The sequence below is a fragment of the Nomascus leucogenys genome, chromosome 3, assembly GCF_006542625.1.
Source record: "Nomascus leucogenys isolate Asia chromosome 3, Asia_NLE_v1, whole genome shotgun sequence".
NCBI lineage: Eukaryota > Metazoa > Chordata > Mammalia > Primates > Hylobatidae > Nomascus > Nomascus leucogenys.
Window position 1 is genome coordinate 73,842,201 of NC_044383.1, and position 24,899 is coordinate 73,867,099.

The window sequence follows — 24,899 nt, forward strand, 5'->3', positions numbered from 1 at the left end:
GGGAGGCAGAGGTTGCAGTGAGCCAAGATCACACCACTGCACTCTGACATGGGTGACAGAAAGAGACCCTGACCCTGACTCAAAAAAATGTTTTTCGTTTTTTTTTTTTAATATAGATTGGAGTCTTGCTATGTTGTCCAGGCTGGTCTTGCACATCTGGCCTCAAGCAATCCTCCTACCTCAGCTTCCCAAAGTGCTGGGGTAACAGGCATAAGCCACCACACCTAGCCAGATAACATTTTTATATCTGGTGTTTTTAGATCTAATGAACAAGCCAAACAGTATCCCTAGAGAGTTGGAAAATATGGTAAAGTGGTGGTTATAACCTTTTTAAAAAGTACCAGTGCCCTTTCTGTCAGATAAACTTACTCAGAATCTTACAAATATAAAACAGATATCTACATAAAGGGACTGGAGAACCATTTTCACTAAGGGATATCCCCGTGACACTCTAGGGTTGTAAGGAACACAGTCTGTTAATTACTGCATGATGGCAAGTTATGTTCCCACTCGTCACCATTTACTTTTACACAACCTCTGTTTTCCAGTAACTTTGAGACTCTCGGTTAGTGGAACTGTCTTTTGTATGAGTGAATGCTAATTTCCTGAGGGATAGAATAGGATGTATTCTGACCACCTCTTCTTTTTAACTTGTATTTTAATGACTTGGTACTACTATTGGATGCACTTGGTCTGTCCACTCTCCTTACCTAGCTGTCCTGATGACATGACTTCATTCAAACTAGGGGTTGTCCTCACAACCAGCCTATCTAATTGTCTTCAGAAGGAAGGGTCCTAGCCGGGAGGCTGAGATTAGAGAACTGCTTCAGTCCAGGAATTCAAGACCAGCCTGGGCAACATTATGAGACCCTGTCTCTACAAAAAATAAAATTAGCCAAGCATGGTGGTACTAACCTATAATCCCAGCTACTTGGGAGGCTGAGGTAGGAGAATTGCTTGAGCCCAGGAGCTTGAGGATACAGTAAGCTTTGGCTATGCCACTGCACTCCAGCTTGGGTAGCCAAGGAAGAACCCATCTCTAAAAAGAATAAATAAATAATAATAAAAACCAAGTCACTCACTTGGGGTAGATATTTCCCTTTACATTACCTTGTGGCCATCAGCCTTATGTTAACTAGTCAGCTACTACGGGGATTTTGTAATCAATTTATTTTGAAGTGCATGTGAGTGTGAGTCCACAGGAGTAGGACTTCACATTCACATTTGTCACCTGCATTCAGAGGCGATATTATAAGAAAGAACCTTGAGAAACTGTCACACAACTGTAAGGATGTTGCGGAAGATGTCATTCATTATATAGAATCTTCTCATAGCTTTCAATCATGAATCCACCAACTAAGTCTTAAATTCTCATTGGGGTTCTACTTCTCACAGCTGGAGAGGACAGTGAATAAAGTGTAGAAATGATGAGTGTGGCCTTTGCAACCAGACTACATGAATTCTAATTATGACTTTGCCACTTACTAAATCTGTGTGCCTAAAGAAGCTGCTTAACTTCCCTGTGCCTTGGTTTCCATATCTGTAAAATGGGGTTATTCATAGTCTTCACCATGTAGATAAGGCAGCATAGTGCCTGGTGCAACGGCTCAATAAAGTGATGCTGATGTTGTTTATGATTATCATCATCATCATTGTTAGGGCCTTAGCTGAACAGCTGTGATTTCATTTGTCTAGTGGAGCAAGCTGAAGAGCTTTTATTTTTCCATACAGTATCTCATTTCCAAGCTCCTTGCTGCTCGTGTTGTTGAGAAAGTTAATTTTCTTATCCAAGTGCTCTTTATGGCCATTTTGTACTGACTTTAGTCAGGATCAGGATGAGTTTTCTTAACTTTCTGATTCTCTGCTCAGAGTCTTTTCTTGTTTTGTTTTGTTTTATTTTTAAACTATTCAATCCTTCCACATCAGTCTTAGTGACAATTAAGGTTGGTTATTATGAAATGGATATTTGTTTAATCAGTATTATCTCTAGATTATAAACTGTATCAATTTAAAATTAGCCAAGATTTTTCCTATATTAAAATCTATGAATATTCTTTTTAAAGTCACATTATTTGAACAGATACTACTTAAAAATTTTAAAGTAGCAATTTTGATTTTTAAAAATTCTCTGGTCAAAGTTTCAGTTTATGTGAACATTTAAAAAATCCAATATAGGCTGAGCGCGGTGGCTCACGCCTGTCATCCCAGCACTCTGGGAGGCCGAGGCAGGCGGATCACCTGAGGTCAGAAGTTCAAGACCAGCCTGGCCAACATGGTGAAACCCCGTCTCTACTAAAAATACAAAAATTAGCCAGGCATGGTGGTGGGTGCCTGTAATCCCAGCTATTCAGGAGGCTGAGGCAGGAGAATCGCTTGAACCCAGGAGACAGAGGTTGCAGTGAGCCGAGATTGTGCCACTGCATTCCAGCCTGGGTGACAGAGTGAGACACTGTCTCAAAAAAAAAAAAAAAAAAAAAATCCAATATATAGCCTGGGTAAGATAGTGAATAATTTTTTTTTTTGAGATGGAGTCTTGCTCTGTCGCCCAGGCTGGAGTGCAGTGGCGCGTTATCTGCTCACTGCAAGCTCCGCCTCCCGGGTTCACGCCATTCTCCTGGCTCAGCCTCCCGAGTAGCTGGGACTACAGGCGCCTGCCACTACGCCCGGCTAATTTTTTTTTTGTATTTTTAGTAGAGACGGGGTTTCACTGCGTTAGCCAGGATGGTCTCAATCTCCTGACCTTGTGATCCGCCCGCCTCGGCCTCCCAAAGTGCTGGGATTACAGGCGTGAGCCACCGCGCCTGGCCAGTAGTGAATTATTTTATTTTAGTCAGGCCTTTATCTGCTGCAGTGAACACATTGAAATATTCTAGAAAAGAAAAGGGAGCGATGATCATAGTTTTGTTGACTCTTAACTGAGAGAATAAAATTCCATCCTCCATGGGCTTTTAAAGTGCAAGGCAGACACCAAAGAGAGAAAGCTGCATGTTATTGTGCAAGTAAGAGTTGCGTTTGACAGCACATTTGTTAAAACCTGTAAGTCAAGATTTTTGTAGAGTTACTTCCCCCCAAGCTATTTTTGCAGGGCCCACTCACAGACAGGCAACACAGGGCTTCTTGATTTTTCTTGATAAGGCAAGTAAAAAAATCAGTTAGGTGGAATTTGTGCTTGTTTTGTTATATTTTATTTCTGTTGTAATAAGAACATTAAATATCAGAGATTCCATTCTAATTTCTGCTTCTATAAGTTTGACTAGACTTGTTGAAAATTGTCCATGGAAGAAAGTATGAGGAACTTATAAAAAGTGTTTAAAAGGTAGGGGGAAGGGGAAGAAGACAAAGAAATATGCTGGGATCACATGCTTTTGCCAAACATTTGAATGTTATGATAAATTTTTTTTAAGTGATAGCATTTTTAGATAACTAATATTATAATAAAAAACTCTAGATGGGCCAGGCGTGGTGGCTCATGCCTGTAATCCCAGCACTTTGGGAGGCTGAGGCGGGCGGATCACCTGAGGTCAGGTGAAACCCCATTTCTACTAAAAATACAAAAAATTAGCCAGGCATGGTGGTGCAAGCCTGTAATCCCAGCTACTTGGGAGGCTGAGGCAGGAGAATTGCTTGAACCAGGGAGGCAGTGAGCTGAGATTGCACCATTGCACTCCAGCTTGGAAAACAAGAGCGAAATTCCATCTCAAAAAAAAAAAGACTGGGTGCAGTGGCTCACGCCTGTAATCCCAGCACTTTGGGAGGCTGAGGCGGGTTGATCATGAGGTCAGGAGTTCAAGACCAGCCTGACCAAGATGGTGAAACCCCGTCTCTACTAAAAATACAAAAAATTAGCCGGGTGCAGTGGCAGGCGCCTGTAATCCCAGCTACTCGGGAGGCTGAGGGAGGAGAATCGCTTGAACTCGGAGGGTAGAGGCTGCAGTGGGCCGAGATTGTGCCACTACACTCTAGCCTGGGCCACAGAATGAGACTCTGTCTCAAAAAAAAAAAACAAAAAAACAACTCTAGATGATTGTGAATAAATTCTTTTTAGTGAAATGTAAATAGAGTAATTTCTAGGACATTATTAGAAAAAAAGCAAGCAGCTCTGTGTGCCTACTCTGAATCGATCCTGCAAATACAGCTTGGGGGAGGGGTCTAGAGGATTTTTTTTTTTTTATTTTTCAGACAGGGTCTCGCTCTGTCACCCAGGCTGGAGTGCAGTGGTGCAATCTCGGTTTACCTCTGTCTCCGGGGTTCAAGCGATTCTTCTACCTCAGCCTTCTTAGTAGCTGGGACTACAGACACGCGCCACCACGCCTGGCTAATTTTTTTGTATTTTTAGTAGAGACGGGGTTTCACCATCTTGGCCAGGCTAGTCTGGAATTCCTGGCCTCAAGTGATCCGCCTGCCTCGGCCTCCCAAAGTGCTGGGATTACAGGCGTGAGCCACTGCGCCCAGCCTTAGAATATTTTTTTTTATTATTTTTTCTTTTTCTTTTTTTTTTTTTGAGACGGAGTCTCGCTCTGTCACCTAGGCTGGAGTGCAGTGGCATGATCTCCGCTCACTGCAAGCTCCGCCTCCCGGGTTCATGCCACCCTCCTGCCTCAGCCTCCCGAGTAGCTGGGACTACAGGTGCCCGCCACCACGCCCGGCTAATTTTTTGTATTTTTAGTAGAGACGGGGTTTCACCGTGTTAGCCAGGAAGGTCTCTTATCCCTTGACCTCGTGATCCATCCGCCTCGGCCTCCCAAAGTACTGGGATTACAGGCGTGAGCCACCGCGCCCAGCCCAGCCTTAGGATATTTTTAATTGTAGGTTTTAATAAGTATTGCATGTCAAATGCAACTTTTATTTTGGAGAACATATGCAAATGTATTCCTGTTTCTTGTTGCTGTTGTACAAATCTTAAAAGACTTTAAAGACTGCATTTTCATATTGATTCCTAAAACAAAACTTAACAAGCAAGGGGGAAAAAACTCTATGAGGGTAGACAAGAGACCTATTTGATATAATAGATAATAGTGTATGGAAGAATAAAGCAGGAGGAGGAGTAATGCTTAAACAGCAGTATGGGTAAAATTAAAACAGGATACATGTTACATTTATGAATAAAAATTTGTTAGTTGTAATACAATGATAGTAGTTGATAGTACTCGTGAAGTAATTATTTTTGTCATTTAAAAGAGTCTAGAAAGCATATAATTAGGCTACCTACAAATGTCTGAGAATTCAGATGCACCTTTTTCTCTTCAGATAGATGTCGTTCTTTTATGCTATACTGATAAACCCACACCACAACCATTTCTGGTGACATCTTGGGCAACACGGTATAATGGTTAAGAGCTGGGCTGTGGGCTCAGATGGTTTGGGATCCACCATGATGCTACCCCTTATTAGCTGCATATACTTAGACAATTTACTTACCTTACTATTCTTTGATTTTCTCATTTGTACTTATCCCTTTTTGTATTTGTAAGTATTTAATGTGGTGCTTAGCCCATAGTAAGAATAAATATAATTATTTCTTTTTTTTTTTTTTTGAGATGGAGTCTTGCTCTGTTGCCCAAGCTGGAGTGCAGTGGCTCGATCTTGGCCCACTGTAACCTCCGCTCCCGAGTTCAAGTGATTCTCCTGCCTCAGCCTCCCGAGTAGCTGGGACTACAGGCGTGTGCCACCACGCCTGGCTAATTTTTTGTATTTTTAGTAGAGATGGGGTTTCACCATGTTAGCCAGGATGGTGTTGATCTCCTGACGTCATGATCCACCTGCCTCAGCCTCCCAAAGTGCTGGGATTACAGGCGTGAGCCACCGTGCTTGGCCAAATATAATTATTTGAAATTCAGTGTTTAGAAACTTATTTTCAGACCATGATTGTTGTAGCAGATATATTGTTTTTCTTTCAATGCTGTGACTTTTAAGATTTTCTGCATTCTTCAATGTGTTTTTTTATTTTTTCATACTTTATTCCTTGTATCAATAGATTAAGAAAGTAAAAGTTTCCCAAGTGTTGATTTATAATGTTTGTGTCACACGAAAAGTTCAGTTTCACAAAGAATAACATTCAGTGATCTATTTAAATGTAATTTTAATCCTTATTTTAAGCTAAGGGCTTTACAATAAGCTAAATACACACAAACCTGCATATCCTGAGCTACAAAAGCAGTTTCCATAGCCATGTATGTTTTAATCAAGTACACATTTCCACAATGAACAAATACTTACAAATATGTTAATAGAATACTATCCCAAGTGCTTATCCTGTCATCAACTTTTAAAACTATTCTTGCTACCGAAAGCATTTATTCTGAGAAGATTTAATCTGATATGGGAAAATGAGTTCTCCTAAAACTTAACAGATAGTATTTTATAAGCCTCAGAAGGTTTTAAATCAAAAATGCCTTCCAACAAGCATTCACATGAAATTTTTAGTTTCTTGAAAAATAATCACTCTTGTTATATGAAGAAGAGAATATTAAGACAAATTATCTTTTAAGACAGATGAAAATTCTTACAAAGAACCGTATTTTTCTATATCATCTCCTTAGAAGGATCACAAACCAGTTCACTACCTTTAATAACCTTTCAGTTTACTGTTGTCTAAAAACTTTAGGATACATGAAGCATGTCTTAGTTATCATAAAGTCAAAGATGTCTTTTAGATCTTGCATAATAAATAGCTACAGTATAGCTTACAATGGCACAAATATAGCTAACATATAAATACTACTTCATCCTTTAGATAGTCAAAAGTCAGAAAGAAATAAATGGTCAGAAAGAAATAAAGTACAAGGTACCTTAACTTATTATGTGTGATCGTTGAAACCCAAGAAGTATTTCAAGTATGCTTATTATGTAAAGACAGGCGATTAAAGGCTCAAAGATCACCGTAAAATTGAAGGCATGAAAATAAAAGCTGAAAACTTTGTGTTTCTCCATCTTTCATTTACATGGCTTGATATCTATCAGGACTTTACTATAGAAAATATACAGTTAATATATGTACTTCCCCCAGACGATAATGAAGTTTCAGAAAGTAAAAAAGGTGTCAAGATCCATAGTTTACTTTGTCAAATGGTTTCCAGTTCATTTCAGTTCTGCATTCATAGTAATCAAGTCTTCAACCCTAGCAAACTTCCTTGGGTCCCTTCAAATCAAGAAAACAATATTGTAAACTTGTACTCAACCTTGTCTTCCAATTCACGTTGCCTTGTGAGTCATTTCAGTGATGAACTCTATGACAGGGTCTTCAAGAATATCCCCTAAACCATATGGCATACATCACAGGTGAGATCTCACTAGCTTGCCAACCTGCAGTGCCCTGCTGGCTCACTCCTAACAGGTTTTTCTCTATGTGATTTTATTAAATCTTGTTAACATAATTTTCAGAGGAACCCCTAATTAATTTTATCATTGAGGAATAGGAAAATAACAGCTATACAAAAACAGATTCTTGAGGATCCATTTCTAAAGAATGCAGTTATATTTAAATCTAAGAATACCTGTATACATTTAAGAAAAATTATATCTATTGTATTTCAAAATATTCATCCATTTCACAAATATCTTGGGAGCCCCATACATATGCTGGTACTGTTCTAGGTGTTGAGGATCTTGCGGAGAACAGACTGCTTGCTGTCATTGAGCCTACTTTCAGAGGATGTGGGGAGCAGGTATGGTCTGAAACACATATGATTTTTATAGTATAATTACAAAAATATTAATGCAAATTATGTTGTTTTCACAGTCAGATATAATTACTGGTGCTCAAGAAGTGGAAATGATGACAAAACAGTTAGGAGCCCATCTGGAACAACTAAAAATGACCATAAAATCAAAGATAGCGGTCCCAACATCACAAGTCTTTGTAAGTATTTGTCATAAACTTTGACCTTAAGGTGAATTCCCTTTTGAGCCCTGTAATATTGGATCATAAGTCGTTATAATTATATTTAATTTCTAAAAATATAATGTTTTGTATAAGTTGATCCTGTTCTTTATGGTTACTTTGCCGTAATAGTATGCTGTAAGTTGGATGAGAGAATTCCCCTACAGAAGCAACTGCTACTGAAGGAACTGCAACTGTGTAGTATGATAACCATATCAGTATTGGCTGTGACAACAGAAATAATCATTGTACTGTGGTTGAAAATGTGTTCATAGTAGCTGGTCAGAAATTGCCTCCAGTACAGAGATTATGTAACTTGTGACCTTTCTGAAAAGACAGATAATAATCACTTTGTTTACCAGGCCTTCACTTATATTGATTTTCAGATTATCTGCACCATTTTATGGACAAACCTGGCAAACCTTATCTGGATAAGGAGGTATAAAATATATATGCAGTATTTTATTTATTTATTTATTTATTTATTTATTTATTTATTTATGTTTTTGAGACGGAGTCTCGCTTTGTCGCCCAGGCTGGAGTGCAGTGGCGCAATCTCGGCTTACTGCAAGCTCCGCCTCCTGGGTTCATGCCGTTCTCCTAGCTCAGCCTCCCAAGTAGCTGGGACTACAGGCGCCCACCACCATGCCCAGCTAATTTTTTTTTGTATTTTTAGTAGGGACGGGATTTCACTGTGTTAGCCAGGATGGTCTTGATCTCCTGACCTGGTGATCTGCCCGCCTCGACCGCCCAAAGTGCTCGGATTACAGGCATGAGCCACTGCGCCCGGCCTATATGAAGTATTATTATAGAGGATATGAGGCTGTAATAACTTACTGAAGTCATCCCCAGTATTTGGTTTAAAAACCAAGAAACAAAAGGCTAAATTGTTTAACTTAGATGTGGGGCCTTATTGATTTTTTCATTTGTTCTGTAAGTCAGTGACCTTTAATATGAATAAGAAACATATCTCACTGGCCTAAAATCTTTAACTTGCAGCTCCCAAAACATGGCCCAAGATATATCTCTATACTTTCCAGGTTCTTTTGAGCAATGATTGGGCCAGAAAAAAATCTAATTATAGTGAGTCATATTTAGCTTTTTAATTTATTTTTTACTTTCTTAATATTGTTATATTTTATTAGATGATCAGTCAGGAAAACAAACAAAAAAATGGTCTTCAGTGACACTTTTGTGTTCATTCTCCTCTAAACACATCTTCAGCATCTGATTTTGGTGTCCTTGCAGGGTGCATGGGAGGAACTTTCTATTTTGCCATCTTGCTCCACCTTGCTATTTTTTTTTTTTTTTAGTTTTGCTCTTGTTTTTTTTAGTTTTACTCTTGTTGCCCAGGCTGGAGTGCAATGGCCTGATCTCAACTCACTGCAACCTCCGCCTCCCGGGTTCAAGCGATTCTCCTGCCTCAGCCTCCCGAGTAGCTGGGATTATAGGTGCCCACCACCACGCCCGGCTAATTTTTGTATTTTTAGTGGAGACGGGGTTTCACCATGTTGGCCAGGCTGGTCTTGAACTTCTGACCTCAGGTGATCTGCCCACCTTAGCCTCCCAAAATGCTGGGATTACAAGCATGAGCTTCTGTGCCTGGCCCTATTTTTTTTTTTCTTAAGACATTTTTCCCTTGGTTTTTTGAGATGAAGAGTCCATAAATCTTTCTTAGGTGATCACATGTGTTTGGTTTTTTAAAGTAAACTAACTTTATAATAATCATACTAAAATAAAATGCTTTGAAATAAAATGCAAGTTTATTTTCTCATAATTTATGAGTCAAATTTCTATCTAAAATCTACTGTCTAAGTTCATAGGACTTTTGCTTAGGGAGAATTAACTTCTTTACAAATGACAATTGTATTTATCTTAAAGAGTACAGTGATTTATAATTTTATTACACAGTTGCATTTTGAATATATTTTTTTCTCTTCCTCAGCCTATCTTCATTGCACTTTCTACTCTGTGGACCAGCTTGCAAGACGAAACTATTGTGATTGGTGTCCTCAGTAATTTATTCACTCACATTCAGCCATTCTTGGGTGCTCACGAACTATACTTCCCTGAGAGAGTGATGCAGTGTCATCTTAATGAAGTGACTGTGAAAACTGATGTGTGTAGAATGAAAGAACACATGGGTAATGAAAATCATCCATTATTTCCTCTTCTTTTTAAAATTACCTCTAGAATAAAGTCACTCTTTTGTTCTAAAAATTTCATATCTTTCTGATACAGCATTAAATATTTTTCTTGATTATAAAGTACTAATGAGGGCCGGGTATGGTGGCTCACGCCTGTAATCCCAGCACTTTGGGGGGCCGAGGTGGGTGGATCACCTGAGGCCAGGAGTTCGAAACCAACCTGGCCAACATGGCAAAACTCTGTCTCTACTAAAAATACAAAAATTAGCCGGGCATGGTGGCGGGCGCCTGTAATCCCAGCCACCGGGGAGGCTAAGGCAGGAGAATCACTTGAACCCAGAGGGGCAGAGGTTGCAGTGAGCCAAGATTGTGCCATTGCACTCTAGCTTGGGTGACAGAGTGAGACTCCATATCAAAAAAAAAAAAAAAAAAAAGCACTAATGTTCATGAGAGGAGATGTGGAAAACAGAAAAAATGTAAACTGAATAACTTACTATCCAGCAATAACCATTCCTAGCGTTACTGTTCATGTTTTGGTTAACAATCATTTTTTGTGCAGATGTGTTTCTATTGCAGTCCTAGTAATTTTATTACTATTTGTTGGAGAAAAGAATATTAATCCTTGCTATTTTGTTGCAAATAAAGCTCCATTTCGTTAGAATGTTATTTGTTATATATCTACCTCAGATTCAAGTTGGGAATTTACAAACCAATAAATGTTATCCCTGTAAAATTAATTGAGCTTATTTAAGTCCTTTAGAACATGCATTGATTCTTACAGAAAAACAATCTTTATCGATAAACTTTTAACCATTTTAGACCCTTCTATCTTCGCTAAAGACACTTTAACATTTATGAGGAATGCCAAAAAAAAGCCTGGGACTTGAGATGTTGATGTTGCATAAAAAGAGAGTTTTTTCAGAAAATGAAATTAATAATTTACTCTATGAATTTTCTTTTCAAATTCTATTTTTTAAGATGAAAAATAAAAATATAGCAGTGATTTCCTAAACTATTAGAATACATAAAAACTGAAAACTAAATCAGAAGCTAAAATATATCCTTTCAGTTCAAGTTTTTTATTACTCATTTCATTTCATTAAAGCAGCATATGTAAGCAAACATTAAATGAAATTGAAAAGTTAAAGTAGCTCCAGCAGTGTATATTAAGCTAACCATATTGGCAAGACTGTTTACCTGCAACTTCTTAGATTTAGGTGGGTCATTTTCTACCATACGTCAGAACTTTTTATTCACTAGAACACTATTAAATTACTGCTCCAGTGAATTGGTCAAGCCAGTGTTCTTCTAAAAGAATTTCATTTACACCTGCCACATATTGTCATTATTAGAGGCTTTCAGGCATATCAGGAAAAAAGAGAGATAATTTATTTTCTCTAAATTATGCATTTACTTTTAGTGGTAGCCACAAGATCATTTGTGATGCCTGCTTTTTGGGTTTAGAACCAGGCACAGAAGTGTACGTGGGATTGTGAAAGCTAAGAAACTTCAGGAACAATGTTTTAAAATACATGGCATTATTTGTGTAAAAATTTATTCAGTTTGCTTATCAAATGTAAATAGGTAAGCTAACCAACAGTAGGAAGAATTTTAAAAAATATAAAGAACAAAGATTACACACCTTGTTATCAAAATCAGGTAACATTTTCTTGACTGTCTGCTCAGAACCTTCTCTGTTGTTTCAAGAAGCAATAGTCCTAGTTTATAAGCATCATATTAATGCCACCTAGCATATTATTAAGAACAACACTATATTGAATGAGGTCAATCTATCTCTTTCTGGGTCACATAGCAGCCAGTCTATTCTGCTCACCTCCTTGGGTTATTTACTCTGCAGCAGGAAGCACCACACACTTTCGGAAGTGCCCCAGTCAGCTTTTCTCTCAGCAGCAGAGCATGCTTGTCAGAAATGGCCTCTCCTTTCTGTTCTTCATTCTGGAGCAAAGTCCTACCTCCAAGTTTGCCCCAAAAACTTATGTGACATTATATGTCACTGAAGTCATTTGTACTTCTTTGCTTGAATAGACTTCCTCATAAATCTGGTTTTGTGAATATCAAGTTTTTGCCCATCGGGAAAAGTACAAAGCAATAAAAAGGTAATGTTTAGAATGAGCTACTGCTGATTTATTTTGGAAATTTAACCTTCTCACTGAATTAAAGCTTTTCTTCTTCTCCTTCATTTTAGAAGATAGAGTAAATGTGGCAGATTTCAGAAAACTAGAATGGCTTTTCCCAGAAACAACAGCAAATTTTGATAAACTGTTAATTCAATATCGGGGATTTTGTGCTTACACGTTTGCTGCAACAGATGGTCTTCTCCTTCCAGGTATATCACTGGAAATGAGACTGCTCTCCTTTCCCCAATTTTTTCTTTATATGGAGTTCTGTCATTGTCACTTGAATATTCACTTTAAAAACTTTATGGAATCTAATGGTGAACTAACAAAGGATCTACAAAGATGATCCAGACAAAGTCTTTATTTTGGAGGTGCTCTGGTAGATTGATATAAGCAAGAAATTATAAGTGATTAGTAATGGAAAGTGTATATGTGTTATGAAATATGGATGCTGCAGTACCATTGAAAGGGGATGACTCATATGGCCAGTGAAGAATTCTAGAAATGTTACACGACATTGGCTGCATGCAGTGGCTCATGCCTGTAATCCCAGCACTTTGGGAGGCCAAGGCGGGTGGATCACTTGAGGTCAGGAGTTGGAGATCAGCCTGGCCAACATGGTGAAACCCTGTCTTTAGTAAAAATACAAAAATTAGCCAGGCATGGTGGCACATGCCTGTAGTCCCAGCTACTTGGGAGGCTGAGGCAGGAGAATCACTTGAACCCGGGAGGCAGAGATTGCAGTGAGCTTAGATCACTCCACTACACTTCAGCTGGGCAACAAAGTGAGATTTTGTCTCAAAACAAATGTTACACAACATTACTAAAAATATATCATCTTCCAAAGTAATTACTGAAAGAGCAACACTTATTGGACATGTTTGTTAAAAAATATTCTTTGTTACTTTGCAGTTATATTTCACTGGCATAGATAGGATTTCTCTGTTAGATGCCTATAAGGAAATGGCTAATATTAAGTAAAATTTCTCTATGATGTATATATTATTATAGCTTCTCCAAAATAAAGAATAAATCAGAGATAGAGATGAAAGAAATTATCATCCAAAAAGTGCTGTGTGAATTGTGAATAAGAAAAAGCCTGCCAGGGCTAGAATGAAAACAGTGTGACAAGATTGTGTTTTAATTTACTTTACACCATTAACCTTATTTTTCTTCTTTCTTCATTATTTTTTTCTTTATTTCTTTTGTTATGTTTCACAATTGGGTATTTTTTCATTAAAAATAACTATTGGGATTGTGTGTATACAGGCTAGAGAGAACACAAAATTGGCTCATTTAAAAAGTGTTATTACATTTTTGATAATGGGAATAACAAAATGTTTACTGTGGGAAATTGAGAGTAATATTCTGAGGCCCAGTGAGGGTCACTTATACTGGGGAGAAAACAATCAAGAGCCATGCAGAAGTAAAATGCAGTGGATTGTAGACAGTTTCCTTTTCTTTCTCCTCCCTCCCTCTCTCCCTCCGCTCCTGCCTCCCCCTCTCCATTCCTTCCTTCCTTCCCTGTTTCACACAAATAAGAAGGGAAAGGAAAAACACGGATGTGGGGTGATGGCAGAGGAAGCACGATGTGGTTGGAAAAGCTATGGGCTAGGGTTCAGAAGAGCCTGTCCTGTGTTCTTAGTGAACTAGGTAACCTTTATGAAATCTCACACCTTCTGTGGACCTCAGTTTCTCCTCAGGAAAATGAAAAGGATCAACCAGGAGGTCTGTATGGTCCCTTCCAGGGTCTCCCAACTCTGGGTCTAAGAAGAAAGAGGGCAAAGTAGAAAAGTAGAAGAGCTTGTGGGGCCATGAGTTTCATATTCCTCTCCGAATAAGTGAATTCTGACGATTTCTGCTTACTACATTATTTCTACTTCATTATTTTCTGGGCAGCAGCAACCTGCATTACCTCAGATGTATTCTGTAGAACTTCCCTTCTTCCATTGAGAAGTGGAGACCACATGCCTTAAATCCCAGGGTAACACTGGCACTTACCAGTCAGGATCCTTTTCCGATGACTTCACTGACTTCATTGCCTACCACGCTTTCCCTCGTTTGCTCCACTCCAGTGGCACTTGCTTTCTTGCTGTTGTTGAACAGTTGAAGCCCACTTTCACCTCAGAGCCTTTGCACTCTACTTGGAAAACTCTGCCTCCTAGGTTGCTAATCGCCTTGCTGCCTCATTTTATTCAGCCTTCCCTAATCACTCAATTTAAAATATCAATTGCACACTTCTTCCTTTTACTATGTATTTAACGTGCTTTATTATTTTTTTCATGTAGCACTTGTCACTCTGTGGCCTATGATATATTTGTGATTTTTTGAGAGCAGGGAATTTGTTATCTTCTATAGCCTTAGCACCAAGAACATGGTCAGTAACTATTTGTTGGATAAATGAAAGAATAAATGGATAAGATAGTGTTACTCTTTCTAATACAACTTCCACAAACTATGTGGATATTTAATTATCTATAGTCTATGTAGTATCTTTTTACAGTGAAAAATATTTGCTAATATGCAAATTTGCATTTTGGAAAAGATGTCCCATTTTTGTAGTTCTTACTGGGTTATTTTAAACATAGTCCTTGCAATAGTTAGTTGAAGTAGCTTTGAAAAATCTGCCAGATGAGTAAGTGGCTTTTCATAAAAGATTTTTTAAATTATTATATCTGAATAGTGGAAGGTATTTTTACATAAAATACAGTTTAAAATCATACTTTAACATAAAAATATAATTAGTATGGATTTCACATATCATTTAAAAAATGTATAAATTAAAATGCTAATTATAACATTTTAGCAAAATAAAAGCATAAGTGATATGTTAAAAATGGAGTGGAAGGGGCTGGGCATGGTGGCTCATGCCTGTAATCTCAGCACTTTGGGAAGCCAAGGTGGGTGGATCACCTGAGGTCAGGAGTTCAAGACCAGCCTGACCAATTTGGTGAAACCCCGTCTCTATTAAAAATACAAAAATTAGCCGGGTGTGGTGGTGCACATCTGTAATCCCAGCTACTCAGGAGGCTGAGACAGGAGAATTGCTTGAACCCGGGAGGCAGAGGTTGCAGTGAGCTGAGATCACGCCACTGGACTCCAGCCTGAGTGACAGAGCAAGACTTTGTCTCAAAAAAAAAAAAAAAAAAAAAAAAGGAAGTAGAAGGGCCAGGAACAGTGGCTCATGCCTGTAATCCCAGCACTTTGGGAGGCCAAGGTGAGCAGATCGCTTGAGTCCAGGAGTTCGAGACCAGCCTGGGTGACGTGGTGAAACCCCATCTCTACAAAAAAGGTTAGCTAGGTTGGGGGACACATGCCTGTAGTCCCAGCTACCTGGGAGGGTAAGGCAGGAGGATCCCTTGAGCCTGCGATGTTGATGCTGCAGTGAGCTGAGACTGCGCCACTGCATTCCAGCCAGGTTGATAAGAGTGGGACACAGTCTCAAAAAAAAAAAATGGAGTGGATGAGGAATGGCTCTATGGTATGTTACAAACACAGAGTAACAATTTTTCTTTTTCTTTTTGAGACAGTCTTGCTCTGTCACTCAGGCTAGAGTGCAATGGCACGATCTCAGCTCACTGCAACCTCTGCCTCCCAGGTTCAAGTTATTCTCCTACCTCAGCCCCCTGAGTAGCCGGGATTACAGGCGCACACCACCATGCCCATCTAATTTTAGTATTTTTAGTAGAGACGGGGTTTCACCTTGTTGGTCAGGCTGCTCTTGAACTCCTGACCTCAGGTGGTCTGCCTGCTTTGGCCTCCCAAAGTACTGGAATTACAGGCATGAGCCACCGTGCCTGGCCAGAATAGCAATATTTCATAAGTGATCAAGACATTTCATATCTAATTCTTTTTTTATTTTCAGGAAATCCAGCAATTGGAATTTTAAAATATAAAGAAAAATATTACACATTCAATAGTAAAGATGCTGCATATTCATTTGCAGAAAATACTGAACATTATATTGATACAGTTAGAGAAAAGGCCAAAAAAAATACAGAGTTAATTCAGCTATTGGAACTTCATCAACAGTTTGAAACACTTATTCCATATTCTCAGGTAAGCAGGGTCAATATTTTATGAATTTATGACATTTAAAAATATAGTTAATTTAAAAGTTATATTTTGTTGTAGAATGCTTCCCAAGTCCAGGCAGAGAGAGTCAGATGAGGGTCTTTACAGGATGTCTGAAAGGGATTCACATCTGAAGACGAAAACTAATTGAATCAATAAAGAATAATGAAAACAGGATATGGAGTGAAATTGATGAATTAGGAAATGGGGAAAATCTGAATCAGAAAGACTTCATTGACTTATAAATAATTGAAGCTGCAGTATATTTCTGTATCTAAAATTGGAGGATCTCAACACAGATAACACAGATAGTAACTTATAATCAGCTGCAAAACTATTTAACAGGTTTAAATTGTAGTAGTCTGAAGGGCCACAGAATGGATCTCAAGGTGGATTTCTTGTATGTCTGTGCCTATCAATTAATTCATTCATCTTATTTAGTAAGCCACTTATTGTGTGTCAGTAATTATTCTTGGCATAAGGGATTTCTTGAAACAAAACAGATAAAAATCTCTACCGGTTTGGAACTCACATTTGAATGCTGTATATTCACACGTTCTTCCTCTTTGTCTCTCATTTTCATTGTTCATCTCTTTTTTTGTTCTTTTTAGAGGCAAGGTCTCACACTGTCACCCAGGATGGAGAGCAGTGGCACAATCATAGCTCACTGTAGCTTCCAACTCCTGGGTTCAAGGGATCGTCTTGCCTCAGTCTCTCAAGTAGCTGGGACTACAGGCAAGTGCCACCATGCCTGGCTAATTTTTTTAAAAAACTTCTTTTTTATAGGGATGGGGTCTCGCCATGTTGCCCGGGCTGGTCTCAAACTTGTGGCTTCAAGTTATCCTCCTGCCTTGGCATCCGAAAGTTTTGGGATTATAGGCATGAGCCACCATGCCCAGCCTGTTGTTCATCTCTTAAGTGGTCTTTCTGTCTCTCCTGTCTCTTGTTGAATTCCTCTCTTTTAAACTCACTAAAATGAAAACATTTTGAAATACATGGTTTAAAATGTCTATTGTTTCCTTTTTTTTTTTTTTCCAAGTCTTGCTCTGTTGCCCAGGCTGGAGTGCAGTGGTGCGATCTCGGCTCACTGCAACTTCCACCTCCCAGGTTCAAGCAATTCTCCTGTCTCAACCTTCTGAGTAGCTGGAACTACAGGCACGCCTGGCTAATTTTTGTAGTTTTAGTAGAGATAGGGTTTCACCATGTTGGCAAGGCTGGTCTCAAACTCCTGACCTCAGGTGATCCACCCACCTTGGCCTCCCAAAGTGCTGGGATTACAGGCGTGAGCCATCACACCCGGACTTGTTTGCTATTTTTATCAACATTTTAACTATAAAACAGGTGGGCTTTGTGCCACTGAACTGGCTAGCAGAGATCCAAGCCATAATTAGTGAGAGGACTGTTGGGCTGGTGACAGTGGAGCACAGAGGATGGTCTGAACACATGGGCAGGAAGACCAGAAACAAGCTAAGGATTAAGTCATCTGAGGAGGGTGGGGGAAGTATGGCAGTCAGGACCATGGACAGCTCAGTTGGTGCTGTTATTCTGACGTCGTGACGTGCGTGCTGTGTTCTGACATTGTGTTATTCTGACATCGTGATGACATCGTTGATGTAGCACTCCAGCTCCCCTTTCCAATGAAGCTATTCTGCAGAGCCTTCTAGGTTCCTACTGTTGTGATGAGAGATTGGTCTCTTCTACAGTGCCTTTCTGTATGTGAGCCAAATAGTAGGTAGGCCTACAATTTTTGTTTCCACTAAAAAGTTACTCTGAAAATGTACCAATTTAACTTCATTATAAGGCTTGTCAGTTACCCATAATCCTGCGAGGACTTGTTAATACCTCAGTTTGTAATATTTGCCAATTTGATGAATTTAAAATGGTACTTATTATTGTTTTTTTTTTTTTTTTTTTTTTTTTCTGAGACAGAGTCTTGCTCTGTTGCCCAGGCTGGAGTGCAGTGGTGCGGTATCAGCTCACTGCAACCTCCACCTCCCGGGTTCAAGCAGTTCTCTGCCTCAGCCTCCTGAGTAGCTGGGATTACAGGCGTCCGCCAACACGCCTGGATAATTTTTGTATTTTTAGTAGAGATGGGGTTTCACCATCTTGGTCAGGCTGGTCTTGAACTCCTGACCTTGTGATCCACCTGCCTCGGCCTCCTAAAGTGCTGGGATTACAGGCGTGAGCCACCGCACTGGGCTGTTATTACTGTTTTATTGTGCATTTTTCTGATAGTGAAGTTTAACATTTCTTCTTATGTATCTGTTCAGGTTTCCCCTTCTGTACATTGCATATTTATAACTTTTGCCAGTTTTTTTTTCCATTTCTGTTTCTGTTTTTAAGTTGTTGATTGGCAGTTCCTTGTCTATTCTAAATATTAATCCTTTATAAGTTATAAAAGTTGCAAATGTCTTTTCCCAGCCTGACACCTCCGTTAACTTTATAAGTCGAATCCTTCATTGAAGACACATCTTTAATTTTAATGTAGTCATATCTATTAATTTTTTCCTTTAAAGATTGTGCTTTTTTGAAATCTTATTTTAGAAATTCTCCTCTGTCCTAAGATGATTCTTTTACATTTTATTTTTATTTTTTTGAGACAGAGGCTCACTCTGTAGCCCAGGCTGGAGTGCAATGACATGAACATGACTCACTACAGCATTGACCTCCTGGGTTCAAGCAATCCTCTTGCCTTGGGCTTTTGTGTAGCTGAGACCACAGGCATGCACCAACCATGCCTGGCTAATTTTTTTTTTTTTTTTTTAGTTTTTCTAGAGACGGTGCCTCACTTTGTTGCTCAGGCTGGTCTTGAACTCCTAGGCTCAAGCAATCCTCTTGCCTCAACCTCCCAAAGTGCCTGGATTAAACGTGTGAGCCACCACATCCAGCCCATTTTCTTCTTTTTAAATTGTCTATCTAAATAACAGATACTCTCTAAAAGGAAATGATATTGGTTCAGGACCAGGCACTGCAATGGGAATACACTTGTCATAGTAAACCATGTGTGTATTAAGAGAGGTAAAGAAAGACAAAGTCTGTTAAGGGAAAAAGTAGGAGGATTACATAATTGTTTAAGATAATTATCCTGGCTGGGTGTGGTGGCTCACGCCTGTAATCCCAGCACTTTGGGAGGCTGAGGCGAGTGGATCACAAGGTCAGGAGTTTGAGACCATCCTGGCCAACATGGTGAAAACCTGTCTCTGCTAAAAATACAAAAATTAGCTGGGTGTCATGGCGCGTGCCTGTATTCCCAGCTACTCAGGAGGCTGAGGCAGGAGAATTGCTTGAACCAGGGAGTCAGAGGTTGCAGTGAGCCGAGATCACACCACTCCAGCCTGGCCTGGCAACAGAGCGAGACTCTGTCTCAAAAAAAAAAAAAAAAAAAAGGATCATTATCCTTGGCTTCGTTGGACAGGCAGTTGCTGGGCAGATGTCATCACAGAAACATTTTTTCTGTGTAAGGTTGTGGTGGCCTTTGTGCAGGATTGTGTTTTTTGGAGAGTCTTTTGTGATTATTTTTATCAGGGATTTGCCACGAGAGCCCTTCCTTCATGGCCGATTTGCCACAAGAGCCCTTCTTTCATGGCCGTCCCTGGCTCTATTTGTCAGAGTTTTTAACACAAGTGACACCATTTTGATTCTGACAACTTTCACACAATTTATTTTTTAAATTGAGATCTTTAGTCTATTTGGAGATAATAAAGGATTCTAATTTTATTTTTCTTCCTGTAGTAAGCCAGTTTTCCTAACACGATTTACTAAATAATGTAAATGTATTTCCCACAAAATACAATGCACCTCTATTTTATTAACAACTTTCATATGAAATAGGTTTGTTTCTAGGCTTTCTATTATGTTGCATTGGTCTATTTATCATCTCTATCCTAATACCACGCTGCTTTAATTACTATTGCTTTGTAATATATTTTATCATCTGATAAGGAAGCTCTCTTCTTTGCCTTTTAGTTTTCAAAATTTTCCATGTAAGTTTCTTAATGAATTTGCTGTTTCCCCAAAAAATCTTACTGGAATTTTAACTGGAATTGCATTAAACTAATGAAATAATTTGTGGGGGAATTTATATATTTATTATATTGGATTGTCCCATCAATAAAAATACCATTTGCATAGTGTTTTTTCCTATAGTAGTTTCATTAATTATGCCTTCATAAAACTTGATGGATTTAGTTATATTTTATTCTCTACCTGTTTCTAAAATAGTAGTTGAGTTTTTGCCATTCATATATGTATTCCTAAATAATATATTTCTGTAAAATGACCTCATTTTGCCCAATTTTCTGTTCGTTGATTTCTCTTTATCTTAGTGATTTGCAGGAAGTGTTTTTTCAAAATTATATTTTGGATATGAATTCTTTGTTAAATATATGTTTTGAAGATATGTTTTCTCAGTTTGTAGCTTATGTTTTCATTCTTTTTGTGGTGTCTCTTGATGAACAAGTCTTTCATTTTAATGTGTAATTTGTCATTATTTTTTCTTCATGTCTTAAGAAGTTCTTATGTATTCTGAGATCACAAAAATATTCTTACATTTTTTTAAAAGAAATATATTTTGTCTATTATGTAGAGCCTTTAGTCCACTTGGATTTTATTTTTGTTTGTGGTGGGAGGTAAAGATCCAATTTTATTTTTTTCCCCATTTGTAGTGAAATTGTCGTAGACCATTTGTTTAATAGTCTCTCCTTTCCTCACTGATCTACAGTGTCTTATCAATAACCACAGGCTTATTTTTGCACTCTCTATTATGTTCAGTTATTCAATTTTTAAAAAATTCCTGTACTGATATCTTCAATAGCTTTATAAGTCTTGATATCTGGTAGAGTAAGTTTTCACATTCTTTCTTCTCTGAAAAGTCTGTAGACTCTTTACTTGTATAAATTTGAGAAGTACATAATGAAGTTCCATTAAAAACCCTTGAAGGAATTCTGATTGAAATTGCCTTGTATATGTAGGTTAGTGTGAGAAGGATGGACATTTTTACAACATTGAGTCTCCATATCCAAAGCATCAATGTAGTTTTATAATATTTCCTATCAAGGAATTGCACATTTTTTTGGTTGGATTTATTTGTAGGGACTTTATATTTTTTGTTGCTATTTTAAATGCTGTTGATGCTTAGGATTGAATTTTAGTTCATTATTGCTTCTATTATGGAAATGCAGTTTAATTTCTGCATATTGATTGTATATTCAGCAACCTTAATAAACTCCCTTACTAATTCTAATAATTGATATTTGAGAGTCTATTGATATTTAGAGTCTGTTAGGTTTTTTTTCTTAATGTGGGTCATCACAATATATGCAAATAATAATTCTTTCCCCTAGACTTTGTATTTTTTTTAACGCTATATTGCTTTATTACACGAAGTGAGTGTCGTTGTGGGGAGCAGGGGCATCATGGTGAAGAAATAAATCAGAGGACTGCAAATGCAGGGAGCAATAATGTTAAAATCGTAATATGCAAAATGAATAATTGCAATCATTTTCTTAAGACTCAACTAATAGATGGAAAATTTTAATTGCTATTGCAGAAAGCATCTGTATGAAGTAGAAACTGGTTTTGATAACATAAGTAGAGAATATCTAGAAAATGGAGGTTAATTGGATGTAAAATTCTGGCAGCAATGTAATGTGTCCAGTGGTAAGGCTGAGGCCAGCACCTAATGAGGATGAAAGTTCTGTAGGGAATTTTGGGTGGTACTTGGAGAAATATTACACTATGCCTAAACCAAGCTGAATTGCTTTCACAAGTGTTACAAAGTTTCATATAGTAAAAGGTTTGTTTGTTTTTTCTACAAGCACTCCATTTTCACAGCAAGAGTGGTACAGAATACTTAAACAAGGAAGAGAGTATTCATGGAAGATATAGTATGTAGCTCTTTGATATACTAATGCATAAAATTCAAAATGATTAAACTATAGTACATGTGGGGCTTTTTACAATGACGAGGTGGCGGTTACAGAAAGCATGGCCCTGGTGTATCGATCGCTAGAAAGCAACCACCACCCTTCTATGTGTGTTCTTATTTTTCATTTTTCTTCATTTTTCTTAATCAGCTCTGCTGTTGGCCGCTTCTTAGCAAAACTGGTAAAAACAAAATTTTAATCATTGAACATAGTACTCTGGCAATCAGGACATTTAAAACCTTCCATATTCTAGGGGCAAAGATAGTAGTGTGTGACATTTAAAACTGATTTACCAGCAAAGTGGTAAAAACTTTTCCTGCATGAAAGACGTCCACAACTTTCCCAATCAGGTCATCATAGAAGGTTTGACTTAAGGTGGTTTTGAAGCTAACGTAAAAAATTCTGTTTCTGGAGTGATGTGAATAGTGTGGTAAATTCCATCCGATTTCATTCCATTGATTAAATACCCACAAGGATTTAACAGTGTGGCAGAACCTAGTATTAGGTCACTATTTCCACTCTCATGAGTGACATCCTTTGTAGTGATGCCATCTTTCATGTAGGACTGATTCATAACTGCTTGGTCAAGCTCACTATCAGAATTTCCAGGGTTTAATCTGTTTGCTTGCCAGATTCTCTGGGAAATCCAAAGTATATACAAGTACCAACAGTCAGAATTCACACATTCCATACAATATGCTGTTCCACTTGGAAAATTACATTAAGAAACGGTTTCTTCCTGGAAATTCTGGTGTGGGCACACTTGGTGAGAAGTCTTCATGAAATTTCAGGCGAATAAGAGAAGCTTTTCATTGAGCCAAATCCGGTGTCATCCCCAGCAAGCTTCAACAGGGGAACCAGTGCTTTCAGCAAGAGTTGGTCCCATATGTCTTCCAAATAAAACGTCTCTTGGAGATAAACGTGCTACTGTCACTGAGTACATAAGCTTCCTGTTTGTCAGTTTTTGTCACACTTACGATGGAACATTGCAGATCCTTCCAAAATATGTCACCCTCAGATCTTGGAGTAGTGAAAAGATTTCCAGATTTTTGGTTTGCATTGGGTTGCTGCCAGGAGGACCTCCAGCAGCTTCTAGGTCCCATTGAAAAACCGTGCAACTTCCATCATTGTGAGACTAGAGAACAATCAACAACCACAGTAAATCAACTAAATGAAATACCTTTTTCTGCTGCTGCTGCTGCTGCTGCAACTTGTTCAGGATGTGTTACATTCCGGTTCCTTTTTTTGCTATAATTTTATATTGATATTTTTTAAGGATTAAAAACTCTTCCTGGCTTTTTCTTTCTTTCTTTTTTTGGTAAGTAAAAGTTGAACTTGAGACTGGAAATAGAGGCAGATACAGTTCAGTCTCCTGTAGTCTGTTGTTTCACCATTAGAGAGTAGAGTGAGCACTAGCTAATGTTGCAGTACATACTGTGGAGGACTGTTGATGTCATTATACTCTTTACTTTTGTCTTATCTTACTACATTGACAAGCAACTCTAGTATAGTATCAAATAGAGGTAGCGAAATTGGGCAACTTTGTCTTCTTATCCCCCCAAATAATATTTCTGATATTTCATAATTGCAGTGTTCATTATAGCTTTTTGTGGATTTTGTTTTATTAGGTTAAGGGTTTCCTCTCTAATCTCATTTGCTGAGAGTTTTTTATATGAATAGTTATTGAATCGTATCAAATACTGTTTCTGCATTTTTTGAGATGATCGTTTGGCCTTTATCCTTCAATCTGCTAATGTGGTGAATTGTATTATTTCTACAATTATGCCAACTTTGCATTCCTGGGATCAATCCAACCTGGTATGTTTTATTTTATTTATTTAAAAAACACATTCTTGAATTCATCTTTTTAATTTCTCTTTAGAAGTTTTACATTTATATTCCTCAATGCAATTAACCTATGCATTTCCTTTCTTTTGCTGTCCGTTGTTTTGATGTGAAAGTTATACATGTCTTATAAATGAGTATGAATGTTTTATATTTTCTTTTCTCTGAAAGAATTTATGCATAATTGGAATTATCTGGTAAGGTATGCTGATAAAGCTCTCTGGGTTTCTTTGGTTGGAAACATTGTAACTATGCTAAATTAAACTATAAGTTTAACTACTTTTGTGATTACAGGAATTTTTTCCAGGTAGTTTATTTCTTTTGTATCAGATTCAATAAGTTGTATTTTTCTAGGAATTTATTCAAATCATCTAAGTTTTTAAACTTATTCTCATGAAGATTTCACAATATCCTTTTACTATTTGTTTAATCTCTACTTTATCTTATGCTGTCTTAAACTCCGGATATTGTTTGAGTCTTCTCTCTTTTTATTTTGATTAATCTTGCCAGAGCACTAGTTTCTCAGTCTTTTTAAAGAATCAGCATTTGACTTTATTGACCCTATTTCATGAGTGCTTTCATTTTATATTTTCTTCTCTGATCTTTATTATTTTCCTTTGTCTAGTTCCTTCATTTTATTCTGTTTTCTAACTTTTAAAGATAGATGCTTAGCTCATTAGTTTTTAGCCTTTCTTTTTAACTTAATGCAATAAATTTCCTTTTTACTATACTATGAGAGTTGTACGTCACATAAGTTTTTAAAAAATAATTACAACCTTTATTTTAGATTCAGGTTACAAATGTGTAGGTTTGTTACATGGGTATATCGCATGAAGCCGAGGTTTGGGGTATGACTGATCTTGTCACCCAGATAGTGAGCATAGTACCCAAC

The 24,899-nt window shown here is 37.9% G+C and overlaps 1 protein-coding gene and 1 pseudogene across 2 annotated transcripts in view; one reads left to right on the forward strand and one right to left on the reverse strand.

Moving 5' to 3' along the window:
* Positions 1 to 24,899, forward strand: part of CFAP206 (cilia and flagella associated protein 206) — a 66,441-nt gene that overhangs the window by 20,550 nt on the left and 20,992 nt on the right. For both annotated transcript variants that reach the window (XM_030809454.1, XM_003258316.3), the window contains exons 8-11: positions 7,739 to 7,858; positions 9,825 to 10,023; positions 12,233 to 12,373; positions 16,030 to 16,223. In XM_030809454.1, the coding sequence (XP_030665314.1) occupies positions 7,739 to 7,858; positions 9,825 to 10,023; positions 12,233 to 12,373; positions 16,030 to 16,223 (654 nt within the window). The remainder of the gene's footprint in view (positions 1 to 7,738; positions 7,859 to 9,824; positions 10,024 to 12,232; positions 12,374 to 16,029; positions 16,224 to 24,899) is intronic.
* LOC105739542 lies at positions 22,286 to 23,287 on the reverse strand (annotated as a pseudogene).